This window comes from Pelmatolapia mariae, linkage group LG1, assembly GCF_036321145.2.
Source record: "Pelmatolapia mariae isolate MD_Pm_ZW linkage group LG1, Pm_UMD_F_2, whole genome shotgun sequence".
In the NCBI taxonomy this organism is placed as follows: Eukaryota; Metazoa; Chordata; class Actinopteri; order Cichliformes; family Cichlidae; genus Pelmatolapia; species Pelmatolapia mariae.
The window spans coordinates 12,795,707-12,813,894 of record NC_086227.1 but is presented as its reverse complement, the minus strand read 5'-3'; the positions used below and the strand labels follow the sequence as shown (position 1 = coordinate 12,813,894).

At 42.6% G+C, this 18,188-nt stretch overlaps 1 protein-coding gene across 2 annotated transcripts; it reads right to left on the bottom strand.

Moving 5' to 3' along the window:
* Positions 1 to 60: 60 nt before the first annotated feature.
* LOC134626693 (NAD(P) transhydrogenase, mitochondrial-like) lies at positions 61 to 17,492 on the bottom strand. 2 transcript variants are annotated; one of them, XM_063472647.1, is made up of 22 exons: positions 17,338 to 17,492; positions 16,485 to 16,651; positions 15,529 to 15,758; positions 14,571 to 14,770; positions 14,401 to 14,488; positions 14,170 to 14,258; positions 13,896 to 14,083; positions 13,204 to 13,337; positions 12,875 to 13,066; positions 12,208 to 12,358; positions 10,380 to 10,541; positions 10,178 to 10,288; positions 9,923 to 10,068; positions 7,250 to 7,445; positions 6,098 to 6,331; positions 5,413 to 5,573; positions 5,039 to 5,218; positions 4,801 to 4,960; positions 1,065 to 1,146; positions 837 to 955; positions 384 to 499; positions 61 to 282 (listed from the first exon to the last, which is right to left on the bottom strand). In XM_063472647.1, exons 2-22 carry the CDS (start codon positions 16,612 to 16,614, stop codon positions 136 to 138), a joined length of 3,216 nt encoding a protein of 1,071 aa, XP_063328717.1. In that variant the 5' UTR covers positions 16,615 to 16,651; positions 17,338 to 17,492; the 3' UTR covers positions 61 to 135. The 2 variants fall into 2 exon arrangements, with proteins under 2 accessions (XP_063328717.1, XP_063328718.1); XM_063472648.1 differs by lacking the exon at positions 17,338 to 17,492 and adding an exon at positions 16,755 to 17,092.
* Positions 17,493 to 18,188: the final 696 nt, after the last annotated feature.

The following is an 18,188-nucleotide window of genomic DNA, read 5'->3' as shown; positions in this document are numbered from 1 at the left end:
ACGTTTGTGTTCTGCTGTAATCACATTTGTTGCAGACCCAATAAACTTGTTTTCGTAAAATAAGTATCTCAAATGCCAAAATTTTTAATAACTTTTAAGTTCTTAACAATTGTACACGGCAGTAATGAGTTGTAATTAGTAGTAGGTCTCTCTGATCTTTGCTTGCAGACTGTCACAAGTCTTCTTGGCATCTCCCAGCAACATCGATGTGTTGGGCTTGTAGAAAATGGGGTTATCTACTGCAGCGTAGCCCACGCCCAAAGTACGCTTCATCACTATCACCTGGTGGTAATAGTAAGAAAAGAAGGTGGTATATGATTAGATTTTTCTTATTTTGGTACCATATCCTCAAACACATTTCATCTAATAAAAGGCAGACCAACCTGTTTGGACTTCCACACCTCCAGGACAGGCATGCCAGCAATTATAGAGTTGGGATCTTCTTGCGCTGCCGAATTCACCGTGTCATTGGCACCGATGACCAGCGTCAAGTCGGTCTCTGTGGGTCATAAACATTTACACGTTTACGCACAAGGCGGATGAACTCAGAAACTCCAGCGCTGCACTAATCTCCCTCCACCATAAACAGAACCATGTGTGTCAGCCTGCGTGCCTGGTTGCTAAGAAAACAATGAGTGTTGTCCTAATAACTTGGCACATCCAAGTATCCAGACACAACATGTGGCCACTTCAAGCGCAGATGAAAAGGAACGGATGCGTTTATTACAAGTCACCGATCAAGTAATTTAATCCAACACCTCCCTGCCAAAGTGACAGCCGCGTAACGGTAAATATAACAGATCTTTCTAGAATTTATTTTTAAAAACTGAGCTTGCCTGGGAAGTCGTCATTGATCTCATCCATCTCCAGGACCACGTCATAGGGAACGCCAGCCTCGGCCAAGAGTACGTTCAGCTGGCCGGGCATACGACCGGCCACTGGGTGGATGCCAAACCTGTAGGAGATGTTACAGCACATCACTGATTTTTCACTGAAAACTTGTCACACACACACTGATAAAAGAATGTCCTGCCTTGTGTGTGTATACGTGTGTACAAACTAACCTCACAGTCTTGCCTTGTTCCTTCAGCATCTTCACCATATCTGCAATAGGATACTGGGCTTTGGCTGCACACAGACCCCAACCTAACAACATAAATATAGAAACTTGCAATAGCTGAGCAAATTGGCCTCGTGAACTTAGGATATAACCATTATATTTCTACTATCTAGAGACTCCATAATCCCTTTAGGTTGCTTGAGTCTCCTGTCAAACAGCTTTTCTTTTATTGGATGGGTGCCTGGTCATAGATAAGCATTTCACAGCTATTGTTCATTTTTAAATGACAGGCACAGCAGTCCTGCAGGACAACAGTAAAGCCACATATTCATCACCCTTCATTCCTTCTTTTGTCCTCCACCACCACAAGACTCCTCTCTGTGTTAAATCATAGCAGTCAAAAGTCTGAGAGACATTTTTCTAAGGAAAACTTTTGCATGTGTGGTGTGCATTGGGGTCCCCTGCGTGCAAAGAGCTAGTTACCCTCTGTCTGCATAACCCCTCCTTAACCCTGGTGGTCAGGTACCTTCTAGAGTTCAGCATTACCCCTAATCGAGTTTTTCCAAGCCAGTGACTTGTATCCTGTATCTTCTATAATTCCCCAGACAGCCGGAGCCTTCTGTTTCCTCACTGCCGTGCTTTGTTGTTGACAGCACATGGAGAGTCTGGACCGAATAGCCCTTATGATTTTTCACTGTTTCTCTAATCAAACCAGCATGTTCGACCACACAGCTGTCTCTGCACCGATTCGGAGCCATTGGAAAAAAACAGCAATCCTGGTATCCAAGCTACATGGAGTGGTTCCTCTCGCACAGGCCGTTCAACAACTACTCATTTGTCAGACAAGTCTGGCTTTTTCTGCTTAATAAATCATGATGTGGGCATTATCTCACACTCTGAAATCCAAACCACCATTATTTAGGCCCTGTGGACAGTTTGTGAACAAACTACTCCCTCTTGTGGTCACTACAGCTACAGTTCAGCATTCTGAGTTTAATGAAAACGCTACCATCAGATGCCTGATTCTGGCCATTTCCAAGTACTCTGCAAAACATTTGGGCTTTCCCAGAGCTGTTTTTGATCTGACAGAGCAACTTTTTTTGTTTGGTTTTTTTGGTGAGGTGAAAGCAGTTATGTGGGAGATAGATGATGGTACTGATCTAAACTGATGATCTGAAAAATGACGTTTGGACTCCACGCCATCTGCTGACAGGAGCACCAATATAAAAGTTGTGCTCCATTTAAATCTCTTATGTTAGTCCAAGCTTCTTTCTACACCTGTCTGCACCTGTCTCTAAAGGGCTCCATCTGTTTCCAGCACCGTCTCCACCCTCAACTGGGGAAAAAAAGTTTTTCTACTTCTTATGTAGAAGATTTAAAGCTTCCACCAAAATTTGCTTACAGACAAAGTGGCAAATGACAAAAGTAGCTGACCTTTGAAGAAAAATAAATCATGGTGGAGCATTCTTCCAATGCACTGATTGCAAGCTGGCTTTAGCCCAAATTTTAACAGTTTATATCAGTTTACATAATTTTTTGTGCAGCACTAAAAATGTTTTTTTCCCAGATGAAACAACTTATAGCTAAGGACTTCAAAAATGAGGAAACTTTGGGTGAAGCACCATTTAATCTAACTTGCTACCTGCTCTTCATGTCTGCTTAAGACTTAATTAACCACTGATAACACAACACACCTGAAACCACTGTTGGAGTGCCAAAAACAGTTTCTTAAATGGCCATTTGAAGCTAACACAAAGAAATAAACATATCAAAACACTTTGTTTCCATTTTAACTCATCTGTTTGAATTTAATCTTGGAGCTTAAAGACATGGCTTTATTAACACATGGATGCCGTTACAGGTGGCTATATATCTATCTGCTGACCTTCACCTCAGCTAATTCATTTTGCTGGAAACCCTTCAAATATGAGACCCAGGGAGCCAGAATTGGCCAGTCAAAGAATCCAAGCTAGCCCACCGAATCAGCTATGGAAAATGTGATAAAAGGCATACATTTTGGACTTACAGCTTTTCCTACTAATAAAGACCTTCCACATCGATTATACCAAAGTAAATTAATAGATAAGCAGATCACAGAAACTTCCCGTTTTTATGCTTTACAATCTTTTTTTAAAAGGACATTATCAGTCTCTTATGTCTGTGAAGGTTCTCAGTCATCCAGGTCATCGTAGTCAAAGGAGTTTGCGAAGAACTGAAGAAGCTTCTCGGATGAGAGGTGAAACGTCTTCAAGCAACTTAAAGAAGTCCAGACGCTTTTCTTCGCAAACTCCTTTGACTATCAGTCTTTTAAATAAACAAAGGGGATTTCGACCAGTCCAGCCCACTTAAGCTCAAAGTAGGCTGTACATGGCACAATGTAAAATGAGTTTGACATCCTTCCTTTAGCCCTGCAGAACATTTGTAATGCTTATCTGATAAATAATATGGCACGCTCTGAGACAGCAAATTTAAAATAAATAAATAAATCTAAGATCCAGTTCAGTGAGTAAGATTGCATTATTTTACCTGCATGTTACATAGTATATACAATAGACGTTTATTATGCATTTTCTTAATGCATTATGCTCAAGTTGTTCTCCATATTGGACATGGCCCAATGACTCGTCATTTAAAAAAAAAAAAAAAGTAAGTATCTTCATTCACTGCAACCTATTTCACCCAGTGGCAACCTGGAATCCCTCCCCAATCAAACAGGGTGTTACACCAAAAACCTCCTTAGAATAGCATTGGTCACTAGATTGCTGTGGTCACCCATATTTTGCCACCATTAACTATAAGAGCAGCGCAAGGTTTTCACCAGCAGGTTGGGGGAAAAAAACAAAACAAAACAAAAATAAAACAGCACAGCACATTTTCCCTATCAGCCTGTAGTTGCCAGAAAGTCACTGCCTAACCTCTAGGCTTTTATGATTAGGGTCTTCATTCACTTGATCCTACATGAAGACACAAGATTCTTCTTCTCTCTCTCGCTCTCCCTCTCTCTTTTCCTTTCGGCTGCTCCCTTTAGTGGTCACCAAGGCAATTCATCTGCCTCTATCTCACCCCTCCCCAGCATCCTCATCTGTCACACCCACCCTCTGCATGTCTTTCTTCACTACATCCATGAATCTTCTCTGTGGTCTTTCTCTTTTCCCCTTGCCCGGTAGCTCCATCTTCAACATCCTTTGTCCAACATTCCTCTTTTGCCCATCTCCGAACTATATCAGGTTTGCGTCTCCAACTTTGTTTCCAAACTGCTCAACCTGCTCTGTTCCTCTGATGTACCAAATGAAAATCTTAGCATCTTCAGCTCTGCCAACTCCATTTGGTTTCTAGTCTCCAAACCATACATTACAGCAGGTCCCTCTACCATCTTGTAAACCTTTCCTTTCACTCCTGCTGCTATCTTTCTGTCAAAAATCACCTCAGTCTTTCCACTATCCTAAATCTCCACCTGCTCCACCCTGCCTGAACCCTTTTCTTGACCTCTCTTGTGCACTGTCCATTGCTTTTGGATGGTCGGATACACTGCTAATCAAAGTAGATGGTGCAACCTAATAACTAAATACAGTCCCTTACAAGTGGGGTACTATTGTGGTAATATAGATACCTACATTAAATGAAACAAACTGATAAAAGATCAGTTTAACAGATTGGTTGGTTAGAAAAAGTTACCAATGACAAAGCTGAAAATTACATTCCTCAACAGTGCTTTGAGACATCTGTAAAACAGTGTGTACCTGGGGTAATGATGATGTTGTTGGCTTCTTTGATTATGTCAATGGTTTGGTCCACATTGACCTCGGTGTGAGTGCCAACAATCTCCATGGGCTTACCACCCAATGTTGAGGTGGTGCCGTACCCGCCCAGGATCACGTTTGGCAGGGAGCGGTTCATAGCCTTGAGGAAGAAGCAGCCCAGTGACATGTTTGTATCCTTTTACTTCATGCAGAATGCTGGAAATGTGCATCTACTCACCACACACATGATGTAGGAGAGGATTGCACCAGAGGAGCCAATCAGCGCTCCAACAATTGTCATGAGATTGTTGTCAAGCAAGAAGCCTTCGGCACATAGTGCCCATCCTGAGTAGCTGTTCAGCACAGTAATGACCACAGGCATGTCAGCGCCTCCGATGGCTGCTGTTAGCGTTACACCCTATGACAGGTTGAATCAGAAAAACAGAACAAAAAACAAACAAGTATTTTAACATATTCCAAGTTAGATAAAACAATACTTACATTAAAAACCAACTGCTGAAATGTAAATTCACTGAAAGAGATGTTGCCAATTTTTTATTCCCCCCTCCCCCCGCTGCCTGTTCGCAGCTTTAATAATGGTCACAAACTCACCATGACAGTGGAAAGCCCAGACACTCCCAGCAGGCACCCCATGCCAGTACCATAACTGGAACTAAGCATAAAGGGCACCATGCCTCCAACAGATGCTGCCATCAGACTGGCATTCAGCATGTGCCGTCCAGGTAGCAGGAGGGGGGCAGAGTTCAAAAGACCTACAACCAAAAAACACATTTTTCACAGAGGCAAGAGAAAGTGTTCTCACACTTTTGCAGGGGTTAAAGGAACAAGACAAAACAAGTGAGCGTGCTTTTCTTTAACCAGTGTCAGGTGTCTTTGAACCCTCAGACTTATCTGCGAAAGCCTCTAATCAGCTGTCTGAGCATCTGTCTCATCCACAAATCAGCCAGCAACCCTCTACCAACCACAGCCATCCAGTCACTGGCCTGCCCTTCCCATGACAAATTACCGGAGAGCTTCTCATGTGTTCCTCTTGATTGGTCGGCCTAAAGCGCAAATTAGAGAGTGCTGACACTTACACAGAAACTCCTGGATTTAAGAGGGGATCTTTGGCTTTCAGTAGATGAAAGGAACAATCAGCAGCCGGCCAGACAACCTGATGTGTTTTCATAGAGATTTGTGTGTAATAAGAAGAGCTATGGTCAGATCTAACAGGGACTGACCTTGTCAGATCTGGACTGACAATGTGCAAATGAGAGATTAGTGTCAGATCGATTACCTTGAAGCTTGCCATAGGCCACCAGTGATCCACTGAATGTGACGCCTCCGATGTAAGTACCCAGGTAAGCCACAGTCTTGAGCACACCTGCAGCTGGGTGAGTATCCAGGTGAGGGTACTCAATCATATACTCGGCAATGCATGTAAGAACAGCCGCCAGGCCCACAAGGCTGTGGAAAGCTGCCACAAGCTGGGGCAAGTCTGAGATTTCAATACGCTTGGCAATGGTCAGACCTGTAGTTGAGATATGAAGAAAGTAAAAAATAATCATTTTAAAAAAGCAGCCAAAAAAGTCAAACACCAGAACTATACTTCGCATGCACATTGGCAGAGTCTGACTGTTAGAAGCATTTAGGGCATTGAAAAAAAAAAAAAACATGAAATTAAAAAAAAAAAAAAAGGAGAAGAAAGAAAGAAGGGGGAAAATGGTTAAAAGGCAGACACCTGCTTCTAGTTATGGGGCCTGTTCTTCAAAAGGTAATCCTAGGAGTTCAAAGTTGAGGATTTAATTGCGTTTTCTTGAAAACTAACCGGCTCTTAATGCTGTGTGTATGTGCACATTCTTAGGATGATTACACTGCCATTCATCTTCCTGCTTCTTAAATTACGATTAACATGTACAACAGGGTGATTGATGCATGTTATGAATTAGCAATACTTCTTCAGAAGACTGGAGGAGCTGCATGCAGTGTCAGAAGAAAATTATGTTTTGATCAGTTACATGAAATGTATTTTTTATGTTTATCAGTGAAGCACATGTCTACGTGACTTTTCACCTAATAACTTTCTACCTCAGGAGTCTTGGCTAAAGAAAGAACGGCAGGGTGATTTAAAGAAATCCCCTGTCACAAAGCTAATAACGAAACCAACCGCTAGACTTCAGAGGAGTCATGCCCAAACTTTATCAATTTATTTTTTATTGAAAACTGAAACCTTGAGGTGCTACGTTATTTGCAAGTCTCCTTCACATGACCCAATGAAACAGCAGGGCATACCGCTTGAGTTGTTCCAAGACCAAATTAGAAGCGCTGTGAAGCTACAGTGGGCATATTGCAGCACAAGAGGTTTTTTGGGGGGGCAGTTTAAGTAAAGAAACATCAGTGAACACAATATCATGATATCCATTTTAGTTGAATGCATGGAGCCACCTACCCAGGGTTCCCCCGCCGGCCATAGCCAGAGACATCTGAGACAGCAGCTCCGGTGAGGGTTTGAGGGCACCGAGGGTGGCAGCAAGGCCCCCTGCCACTCCCATCATGCCGAGGGCGTTCCCCAAGCGACTGGTGCTCTGGGCAGACAGGCCGGCCAGCGCTCCGACACAGCACAAACCTGAGCCCAAGTACATCATCTGAGGAGAAAAAGTGAGAATCGGCAATTTATCATAGCTACGTGTTGAGAATGGATCAATATGTCATCTTTAGGTCATCAAAGAATCGAGAAGCAGGATGAAAGTAGTTTAAAGATGAGAGGTAATTCCAATTCAATGAAAGCTTCTGATCTAGACCTGACATCAAAGTGGACCCAGTCTGCTAATCTACAGCTTTTTTTTAAATTTTTTTATTAATATTCTTACATTCTACTTAAAGCTTTGCATAGCTCACACTTAAAGAAAATCCCTATATAGCCTCTACCAGTCCTTGATGCAGCCCCACAGTGAACTCCCTCAAAGAAAAGATTTGAATAGCAGGTGGGTAGGTTTCTGTGCTCAAGCCAGAACTGTGTACCTGACATGACCATAATGAGAGTTTCCCCATCTCACTGACATCATGCAGAGCCAAGAGCAGAGAACAAAACAAAACAAAAAAGAAAAAAAACACACACACACACACACACACACACACATCATTCCAAAACCAGCTGAGAGATGGGACACACTGGAGAGATTCTGAGTCTGGCCCCCAGGCCTCCTCCCAGTACAGCATGCCCAAACACTTCACCTTGGAGGTCTCTAACCAGATGCATCTCAGAAAATTCAAATATTTAAAAGAAGTTCAGTAGACCCCATCAGTTAGTTACAACAAGTGAAAATTTTATATATTGTAGACCCACAGAAGCTACAATGTTTCAAACTGGGGTTTTTTTTTTGTTTGTTTGTTTGTTTTAATTTGGATAATTATGGCCTGTAGATTAAAAAAAGTCATTAGAAGAACAGTATAAATACCTGTAAATAAATACCTACTTAATACACACAACCACAATCATGGAGAAGACTGCTGACTGGACACTTGTATAGATGATTATCACTGATTCTCTTCTCAAGCAGGATCATTGACTCTTTTCATAGAAGGTCATTAATATAGCACATCAAAACATGTTAATGGAAAGTTGACTGAAATGGAAAAGTGTGGTAGTAACAAGAAAAATGTCCACAGGTAACAGGGACGCCTGCAGCCTTGAGAGGTTTGTTAAAAAAGAAGTTGATTCAAGAGCTTTGGAGAACGAGTGGACTGAGGCTGGGGTTTGATCTTCCTAAGATCAAACAAAGATCAGAGACAAAGTCAAAAGCATCTTACCTGGGTCACTCTGAAAAATTACTGGACTATTGTGCAGAGGTCCGAAGCCCTTCTTTTCAGATCAAAGTAAATTTCGCTTTTTATTTCTAAATCAAGGTCCAAGAGTCTGGAGGGAGAGCAAAGAGGCACACAAGCCGAGGTGTTTGAAATCCAGAGTGAATTTCCTGCAGTCTGATGGTTTGAGATGCCACATCATCTGCCGGTGTTGCTGATGGTTGGTCCACTGTGTTTTATCAACTCCAGAGTCAGTGCAGCTGTCTGCAAGGAGGCTTTAGAGAGCTTCAAGTTTCCATCTGCTGACGAGCTTTATGGAGAAGTTGATTTTCTTTTCCCAGCAGGACACAGCACCTTCACACAGTGCCAAAACTAGTACCAAATGGCTTGCTGACCATGTTATTACTGTGCAAGATTGGCCAGCCAACTCACTTGACCTGAACCCTCATGGAGAATCAAAGAGGTATTGTCAAGACCAAGATGAGAAACACCTGATCCAATACAGACAAGCTATCAAAGCAGCATGGGCTTCAGAAACAACTCAACAGATCCACAAGCAGATAGCCTCCATGGCAACCTAATGCAGTAATTCATGCAAAGGAGCAACAATCAAGTACTGAGAGCAAGAATGAACACACTTTTCAGAAGTTGGACATTTCTGTATTTGAAATCCTTTTTGATCGCGCTTAACTTTTCTATTAAACTGACATAACTGCATTTATGATGTTCATAAATGGTAAGCCATATTTAAAGTTAACATAATATTTCAGTCTAATAAATATAGAAATTGAATTATGCATAAAAAAGTTCATGGTATCCTCATTTTATAAGATACAGATTTATACATGAAATTAAATGCACTTTCTAGCAAGCAGAGGTCACCACACTAAAGTACCAGACAGAGTACCATATACTCTACAACAGCGGTCCCCAATCCCCAGGCCACGGACTGGTACCAGTCCATGAGTCGTTTGGTACTGGTCCGCGAGAGTTATGGCTTGGGTGTGAAATTTATGGTTTTCAGGGTTTTTATCATTAACTCGGTTTCCCTGAGTCTTTTCCCATGTCTTATGAATAAAACGTCTTTTTTTGCTACCGGTACAGGTTTTATTTTGTTGTACTAATCCAAGACATCTTAAAGGCCGGTCCGTGAAAATATTGTCAGACATAAACCGGTGTGTGGCACAAAAAAGGTTGGGGACCGCTGCTCTACAACCAATTAATTTCACTGTCAAGCTACTTAGTGCACATTACATTAAGTAGCTGATTGTCAGTGGAAACAAATCTGAGTGAGATGACATGATGTGCATCTTCTCACCTGCTCGATGCTGTACCCAGCAGCCACAGAGGCTCCGTATCCTCCAACAAATGTTGCCCCAGGCAGCAAATACAGGTAATTGTACTCAGGAGGGTCGGTGGGGCGTTTAAACATGTCCAGCATCCTCTGGGTGATCAGAAAACCACCTGCACAGGTGCAGAAATAAATTAATGAATTAACCGTTTTCATTTGTTTGGGTGGGAAATTATTGATGTTCACTGAAGCCATTTTTGTGCCCAGTTTTGAATGTCACACCAGCAATGTTGATGGAGGAAACAAAGGCAGCAGCCAGAGCAAGACTCTCGGGCAGAGAAGAAGGTGTGAGACCTCCACCCATCAGCACCAGGCCTCCTACCGCAGTCAGACCTGACAGAAAAGAATTTGTTAACAAATAAAAAAGAAACACTCAAACATCACCACATCTATACAGATTTTCATGACTTTAATGAGTTCTGACCTGAGATGGCATTGGTGACGGACATGAGAGGTGAGTGCAGAGCGGGGGTCACACCCCACACAGTGTGGTATCCCACTATCCCAGCCAAACCAAAGGTGGTGACCATCTGAATGAAAGCAGCATTGGGCGAGATGATGCCCAGAGCCAGACAGGTAGACAGGCCTAGAGAGAGACAGAGCAAGGCAGTGTTGCTGTTGCTATGTTTGTGCTTTCCCTGCTGCTGTAGTTTCAAGTTTGGTTTCCAGTCCCTTCTTAACCATTAAAGGAATGGAATAACTGAATAAGACAAATAAACATGTCGTTTTATTACCAGCTATTATGATTCATAGTTTCTCTGAAAGAAGTGAAGCGAAATGTTTGAATTTACTGAAAAATATATTCATCGCTGAGCTCGGTTACAGAGGGGCTTCCAAAGGTCACAGTAAGATCTGTATTATGAGTAACAATGACTTGTTTTAAAAATGGAAAAATTACAAAGTCAGACTGGAAAGTAAAGGATTTTTCCCCTCATGAATCTTACAATGAAATTCCAAAGAGACATGCTTAGATTGCAAATTGCTTTTCTTGTCCACATACAAAGGTTTCCAGTACATATCCATTATGTAGAAAAGCAGTCCCACTTTACATTTTGTTTTATATAGAATCAAAGCTCATTTCTTAGTTTTTGGCATACTTGCTATACCCAAATGTTTCAGATCAAACAGATTTTAATATTGGATAACCTAAGTAAACAGGTTTTTAAGGGGAAAATAAGCCATCCCAACCTACCTGAAACTTCTATGTGAAAAACCACCTTCCCCCCTAAATGTAATAACTGGTTGAGCCACCCTTGGCAGCAAGAACTGCAATCAAGCATGTGCAAAAACTGGAAATGGGTCTCTCGTGACCCAAAATGTGATGTCCACATATGTGGACGCCAGGTCCTAGGAGGTTAAGGTCAAGCATCTAAATCTGATTCAAGTCCACAATTTGATTAGACAACTCCAAAACCTTTATTTTGTGTTTTTTAAGACATCAAGAGATGGACTTTCTGGTGTGTTTTCAGATCACTGTCCTTCTGCATAACTCAAGTGTGCTTGAGCTTTGGGCTATAAACTCATGGCCAGACATTCTCCTTCAGGATTTTCTGGTAGAGAGCAGAATTCATGGTTCCATCAGTTATGGCGAGTTGTACAGGTCTTGAAACAGCAAAGCAACCCCTGACCATTACATTGCCACCACCATGTTTGATTGCTGGTATGATGTTTGTTTCATGAAAGGCTGTGTATGCAAGATGTAACTGAACTCAGATCTTCCAAAGATTGTTTTAACTTTTAACCTGGAAGGCCAGGTAGGTTTGGATAGCTTTTTTCCTTAATAAATGAAATAATCATTTAAAAACTTTTGCATTTACTCAAGTTATCTTTGTCTAATATTAATGTCACACTAACACAAACCATTTAAACTAGGGGTGTCCAACTTGAGTCCTCGAGAGCTACTGTCCTGCAGCTTTTAGATGCATCCCTACTCTAACACAGCTGAATCAGATGGTTGGATTACCTCTTTTCAGCATGCCATCCAGTTTGGCAAAGGCCTGATAACAAGCCAGTATTTGATTCAGGTGTGTTGGAACAAGGATGCGCCTAAAAGCTGCAGGACAGTAGCTCTCGAGGACTGGAGTTGGACACCCCTGATTTAAACCAAAAGATTGTAAGTTTACATTTTATTGTAATTGGACTATTTGTATGCTTTAATTTCAGTACAAATTTATGTTTTACACAGAACTAATCCTCTCAGTGAAGACAAATAAAGTCCCAGAAGTCTGAACATTTCTGCGTTTGTGTTTGACCTGCAGTGTAGACACCAGCAGAGGTCATGGTGCGGTTGAAGGGCGAAACGGACGCCACTTTCTCGGCCTCCAACTCTGCGATCGTTTTCTGTTTCACCGGCGGTGGCGGGACTGTTTTTGGAAGGGGTGATGGGAACATGTTCTTGCCTTCCTGAATGCACCAGAAAACACACAAGAAGACCAGAGTGAGGAGAGAGGAGTCCACAAAAGATTTGCGTGAGAAACAGACATCAAGACTTTCGCACAGTGGGAGAGCTCTCGAACATGAACTCGTGGACGGCACAGGGGATTACGCTAAACAAAAAAGCAATCACGAACCAGTTAGCAGTGGTTTTGAAAGATAAATTCTCTTTTAAGGGGCTGAATAATGCTTAGTGTAACAAGAGGTAAGCTGATATGTCCTATTGAGGTTGCGTGCTTATTCTGCCATAAACAATGTGTCAAAGCTAAATTCCTGGAAAAGTGTATTTTGAAACGTTCATAACATTCTTGCTGGGATCCAACTTGAGCTATTCCCAGCTGGGACTGTGTTTTAGTACTCATTTGGAGCTCTACCCAAGCATGACAGGATCTGACAGCGCATGCTGAGAGGGAAGGAGGGATGACAGTGGGGATGGAAGCTGACAGGAGACAGTTACACGAAAAAAAAAAAAAAAAAACCCTCCACCTTCATAACAAGAGTCCCACGGATGACATGGTCAATTGTTCCATAATCAAATTCTTCTTTGGGCTCATAGTGGAAGTATTCCTTGTCTGGACTAATGGCCTTCAGAAGCTTCAGTATGTTGTTTGAATACAGGCTGCTGGCTTGGGTGGCCATGCGGCTGGGCAGGTCTGTGTAGCCGATGTGTGTTACTCCCTAATTAACAAAAAAAAAAAAAGTACATTAGTCATACATAAATAAATCATATATATCCCAAATCAGAAATACATCTTTTGCATTCCTTAAGATTATCCAGTTTTTATCCAAATGTGCAAGCTAGGCCAAAAACTCACCCTGTAAACATGCAGCGCTCCGGGCTTTGTGGTCTCGATGTTGCCCCCTGCCTCTGCAGCTAGATCCACCACTACAGAGCCATCCTTCATAGACTCTACAAACTCCTTTTTGAGCAATATGGGTGCACGCTTCCCTGAGTGAGCATAGGACCACAGGTAGAAAGGAATGAGATGCATCAAACAGCATCATGCTGTCTAACAAAGAGGATAGTCAATCCATATTAAAGATGTAGTGACACTCATGAAAGCGACATTATGGGGTTGATGGGGCTTAAGCCATAGACAGTATAGAAAAATTGGATGAGGCCACTGTGCCATCATACGTTGGTTAGTTAGATCTAGTTGCAAAGTCCAAAGCGGAGGCTTTTCACCATCGCCACCTCTTTTGAAAGCACAAGTGATGAGTGAGGGGCAGACTAGCAGACAATTTACTCAGTGTCAGCAGATAAAATTATACGTTCCTTATGTTTAGGACCAACTCCCACGAAGCCTACTGAGTCCTTAACTGCTAGATTAAATAAAATAAGCCAACAGCGAGTGAAATTCTCAGCACACTTGCAGAGCAATATTTCATATGTTTATCTCTAACTGATGTTCAGTGTTGCTTTGGAAAAGATGAAATAAAAGCAAATAGTGATGAAACTTTTGAAACGATAAAGGCAAAAGTGGCTTAAAGTACCGATGTGACTCACCGGGAATTAGGGCAGTGCTGACAATAATGTCGACCTCTTTACACTGCTTGGCAAAAAGAGCCATCTCAGCCTCGATGAACTCCTTTGACATCTCCTTGGCATAACCGCCAACACCCTCGCCAGACTCTTTGAGGTCTACTTCTAAAGGCTCAGCCCCAAACGACTTGAACTGCTCCAGAGCAGCTGGCCTGAAAGTCAAGAAGCAGCCAGCCTATCATCAAAAATCTGTCCATCATTAATAAGCCTGCGGTTTGAGGCGTTGCCAACCTTATACCTGGTATCGAACCCTCTGACTATGGCTCCCATTGACTTGGCTGCCCCGGCTGCTGCCAAACCAGCCACTCCACCTCCAATAACCAGGACCTGTTTACAACAGAAACATCCAAATGTACCAAGGTTTCACTTCACACTTCATTTTTTATTTTAAGTATACTGAAAGGAAAGAAAACGCTGTACTGACTGTAGAAATAGATCATGCTTGGTTGAGTAAAACATAGACTATTACCTTAGCTGGAGGGACTTTTCCTGCAGCTGTGATCTGACCAGTAAAGAACCTGCCAAAGTGGTTGGCAGCCAGAACCACAGCCTTGTACCTACATAACAAAAACTCAAGTCACATTTACATTAACTAAACAAACAGATGAAATCTGGATTTATAAATACATTTTTGTTTACCCAGCAATGTTAGCCATGGAACTGAGTGCATCGTAGCCTTGTGCAATGGTAACTCTGGGCACCTGATCCATGGCCAGCACAGTGCTCTGCCTCTGTGACAGCTTATTCATCAGCTCCTGGTTCTGTGCTGGATAGATGAAGCTCACCAGGGTGGATCTGGGTTTCAGGAGATCTACCTCACTCAAACTGGGGGCTCGAACCTAAAAAGAAAAAAAAAAAATCTATTTTCCACTCACAATTAAATATAACTGACAGATATGTGGATCTAGTTTGCTTATGTAACAGCAAATCAAAACATCAGTGCTCATTTTCACAAAGTTCCCACCCACCCTAAGCTGTATACGATGTCCTCAAGAGCAAATACTTTTAATACACAAGACCCCTGGCTGTGAGTCCCACCTGTGAATGGATTCAACTTTCTGATTCCAGCCACTCTGAAGAAAGACGGAAGCTAAACTGAGGAGCCACAATAAGACACAGTTTAAGATAACGAAGGAATATTTTGAACTACGAGTCCTAAAAAGCAGCTGTAGTGGAATAGCTTTGAATTTGAAATATTATAAGTCTCTTTTAACCAGCTGATGTGCGTCATCTGGGTTCATAAATAAATACAGCTGAGCTTTGACTGCACAGCAAGGCTAATTTGTTTCATAATAACACTTAACACTGCCAGTGGCATGTATAAAGTGAAAAGCACAGGGCCTAGAACAGAATCCTGTGAAATTATATAATGAACTTTTGTCTGTGAGGAAGACTCATTAGCCAAGGTGTTAATCAAACCAGAGGAGAGTGGTTACTTTGACTGGAACATATCAGGAAGCTCAAAGTGATTACTGGTGTCAGATGCTGCACTGAGATGAGTCTATAGTATGAGGCCTTAAGACGATTGTTGGTGATTACAGTTTCTGAGCTGCAAAGAAGAGTCTGATCTGCGGACCAAACCGTGCCGGGTACGAACCTTAAGGACCAAGTCTGAGCCGAGAGCTCCCTTAACATCAGTAATAGTGGCTCCAGCATCTCTGTACTGCTGATCGGAGAACTTTGATTCGTCCCCGGCGCCGCTTTCCACCTGCACCCTGAAGCCCTGTTTGACCAGCGCCTGCACCCCAGCCGGAGACAGCGCCACGCGACGCTCATTCTGTAACGTCTCCTTAGGAACTCCAACCACCACGTCCTTGTAGAGCACACCTGAGGACAAAAAAACAAAACAAAACAAAAAAACCCAATGCAGCCAAGAGTGAAGAACTTGGAGCTTGTCACACAAAAAATATACACAACAAGACATAAGTTTGTCTTCTTTTACGCAACAACGCAGCAGGCATGCGCATACAGCTGAGATTTGCGTTGCTGGAAACAGTGTCAGGTTACACATTTCTCTCCCTACATGGTGTGGTGACCTCGCCACCATGGAGACATTATTAGCAGGTGACTGGCACCAGGCCAGCACACACACAGAGGCCCTGCAGTCCTATGCAGACACACTCCAAAGTCAAACTTAAAAGCTTTCAGCAACTCACAAAACTTTGACGAACACTCTGTGCCATGTGCCTCGCACACAGCACCGGCTCCATACACAAAAGGCTGTCATCAGAATCAGCCGCACTGCTGTCAAGTTTTTACATGTCACCTTTAACTGACCTCTCGTCCGCTCTCACATGTTAGCAGCTCTCACGAGCAAAGCCGCCGTCTGCTTTATAGCAGCTTTCCCTATTTTGAGAACATCTCTAGCAACCTGCTGCAAACAGTTTGTGATCTGCAGTGGAACTTTTCCACTCTTTTGGCCGGCCGGAGCTTGTCCTTGAGTGAACCGTTACGCTCTCATTCCTCAAGTCAGACACGAGAAAGCACGCAAGCCCAGCCTGTCCTCTGTGAGAACACTGTAAAGTGAAGCAGAGAGATTTGTAAATTTCCTACCTCTGGAGGCCTTTTGGTCCCATAACACAGGGAAAGTCCTGAAATGCCTCCTTCCAGGGAACTTCAGATGGACCCCTCGCTGGGACAGAATGACAGAGGAGCTACAGATGCAGCGGAGAAGGGTCGACATGGCTGCTGAGCGTCCGCCCTGAGGCTCCTTCTAAGCTCTTGATTACGAACACAAACAAGGAGAAGGAGACGTTGACGATAAGGCGACACTACTTCTACATCTGCTGTCAAATAAAAAAGAACATTATTTTTTAAAAATACCCTCAAAGCAAGTCCCGGGCCCCCCTTTCCCCAAGTCACACACTCAGACTGTGTGTGCTGCGAGGCCTACAAACAGCAGAGTGACATTTCAGCCGCACACACACACATGCAGAGCACAGGGTTGATTACACACTCCAGGCTTCTCTTCGCGAGAACTGGAATTATGACGGCACAGGAGGGAAAGTGTGCCAAGTGTGGCCTGGTTGTTGTGAGCCGGGGAAGAGCAACCAGTGTGCAGATAACAAAGGGGGGGCTGGAGGGGGGACAGCTCAGATACAGTCAAGACTGGAAAAAATGTGGTGTTTACAAATGTTGGTCTGTCTTATATAAAGACAAACAATGCCACAACCAGAAAGACAAAACAAAACACATGACTGTGGAAACTTGTCATACTTTGGTTGCTGTTTTGATTTCTGAGTCACAACAACGTTTTGTTGTTTACCCTCCTTCCCTCCCTTCCTCCCATTCATTCATTCATTCATTCATTTTACTGAATCACAGTCAAATCACTGCTCCTCATTCTCCAGTAATCCAGTCACACACTCAAAGACCGGCTGATGGACTTGCTTGTTCTCACACTTGCCTTTCAGGTTTCCAGAAAGAGCGGGTTTAACAGCAGTGTCACCTGCGAGGTTCCTATACCCCCAAAATCCTTCCCGTCTGCTTGCAAGGAGAGACAGACGACCTTCCACAGTTTCCTTATCACTGCCGGACTATTTGAGTATAAATAGCAAACCCACGTGACTTCAGTCATCACCACCTCTGAAGCAGCTAAACTCCTTCAGGCCCTGCGCAGGCTGATACACACTCCCACAGAATTAAGGGCTGGATTAAGACGCCCAGGAAGGAAGACACTGGCTGGTCATTTTATTTTAAAGCGGATGAACCGACCGGCTGTGGTCCTTACTGTGCAATAAAGTAGCTTTTAAAACAGTATCAGTAAGAACAAACACTTTCAGTCTATCTTGGGCACAAGTAATTGGGGACTACCTGGTGTCGGTGTTGTTAATTAGGCCAGTGAGCATTTTCGTTTCTGCACACAAGGTGACGCCAGAGAGTCAGAGAACGCTGTCCCACCTGTAAATGGTTGGACGACAAAAACTATTACTGCTCCCTCTCTTTGTTAGTCCCTGTCACGTGACATTTTACATAAAATCACATAATTGCATCATATATATATATATATATGTATATAGATAGATAGATAGATAGATAGATTGGAACAATTAATAATAATGTAATTACGGGAATAAAATCATTATTATATTATATTATATTATATTATATTATATTATATTATATTATATTATATTATTCTTTTTTAATGTTAACTTAATATTTGAGGAATGACCTCAGTACAAAACATGCAGCCAAACATTTATTCACACAATAATAGGTCATTTTTAGCAGGTAGGTTTTTTAAAGTATCTTATC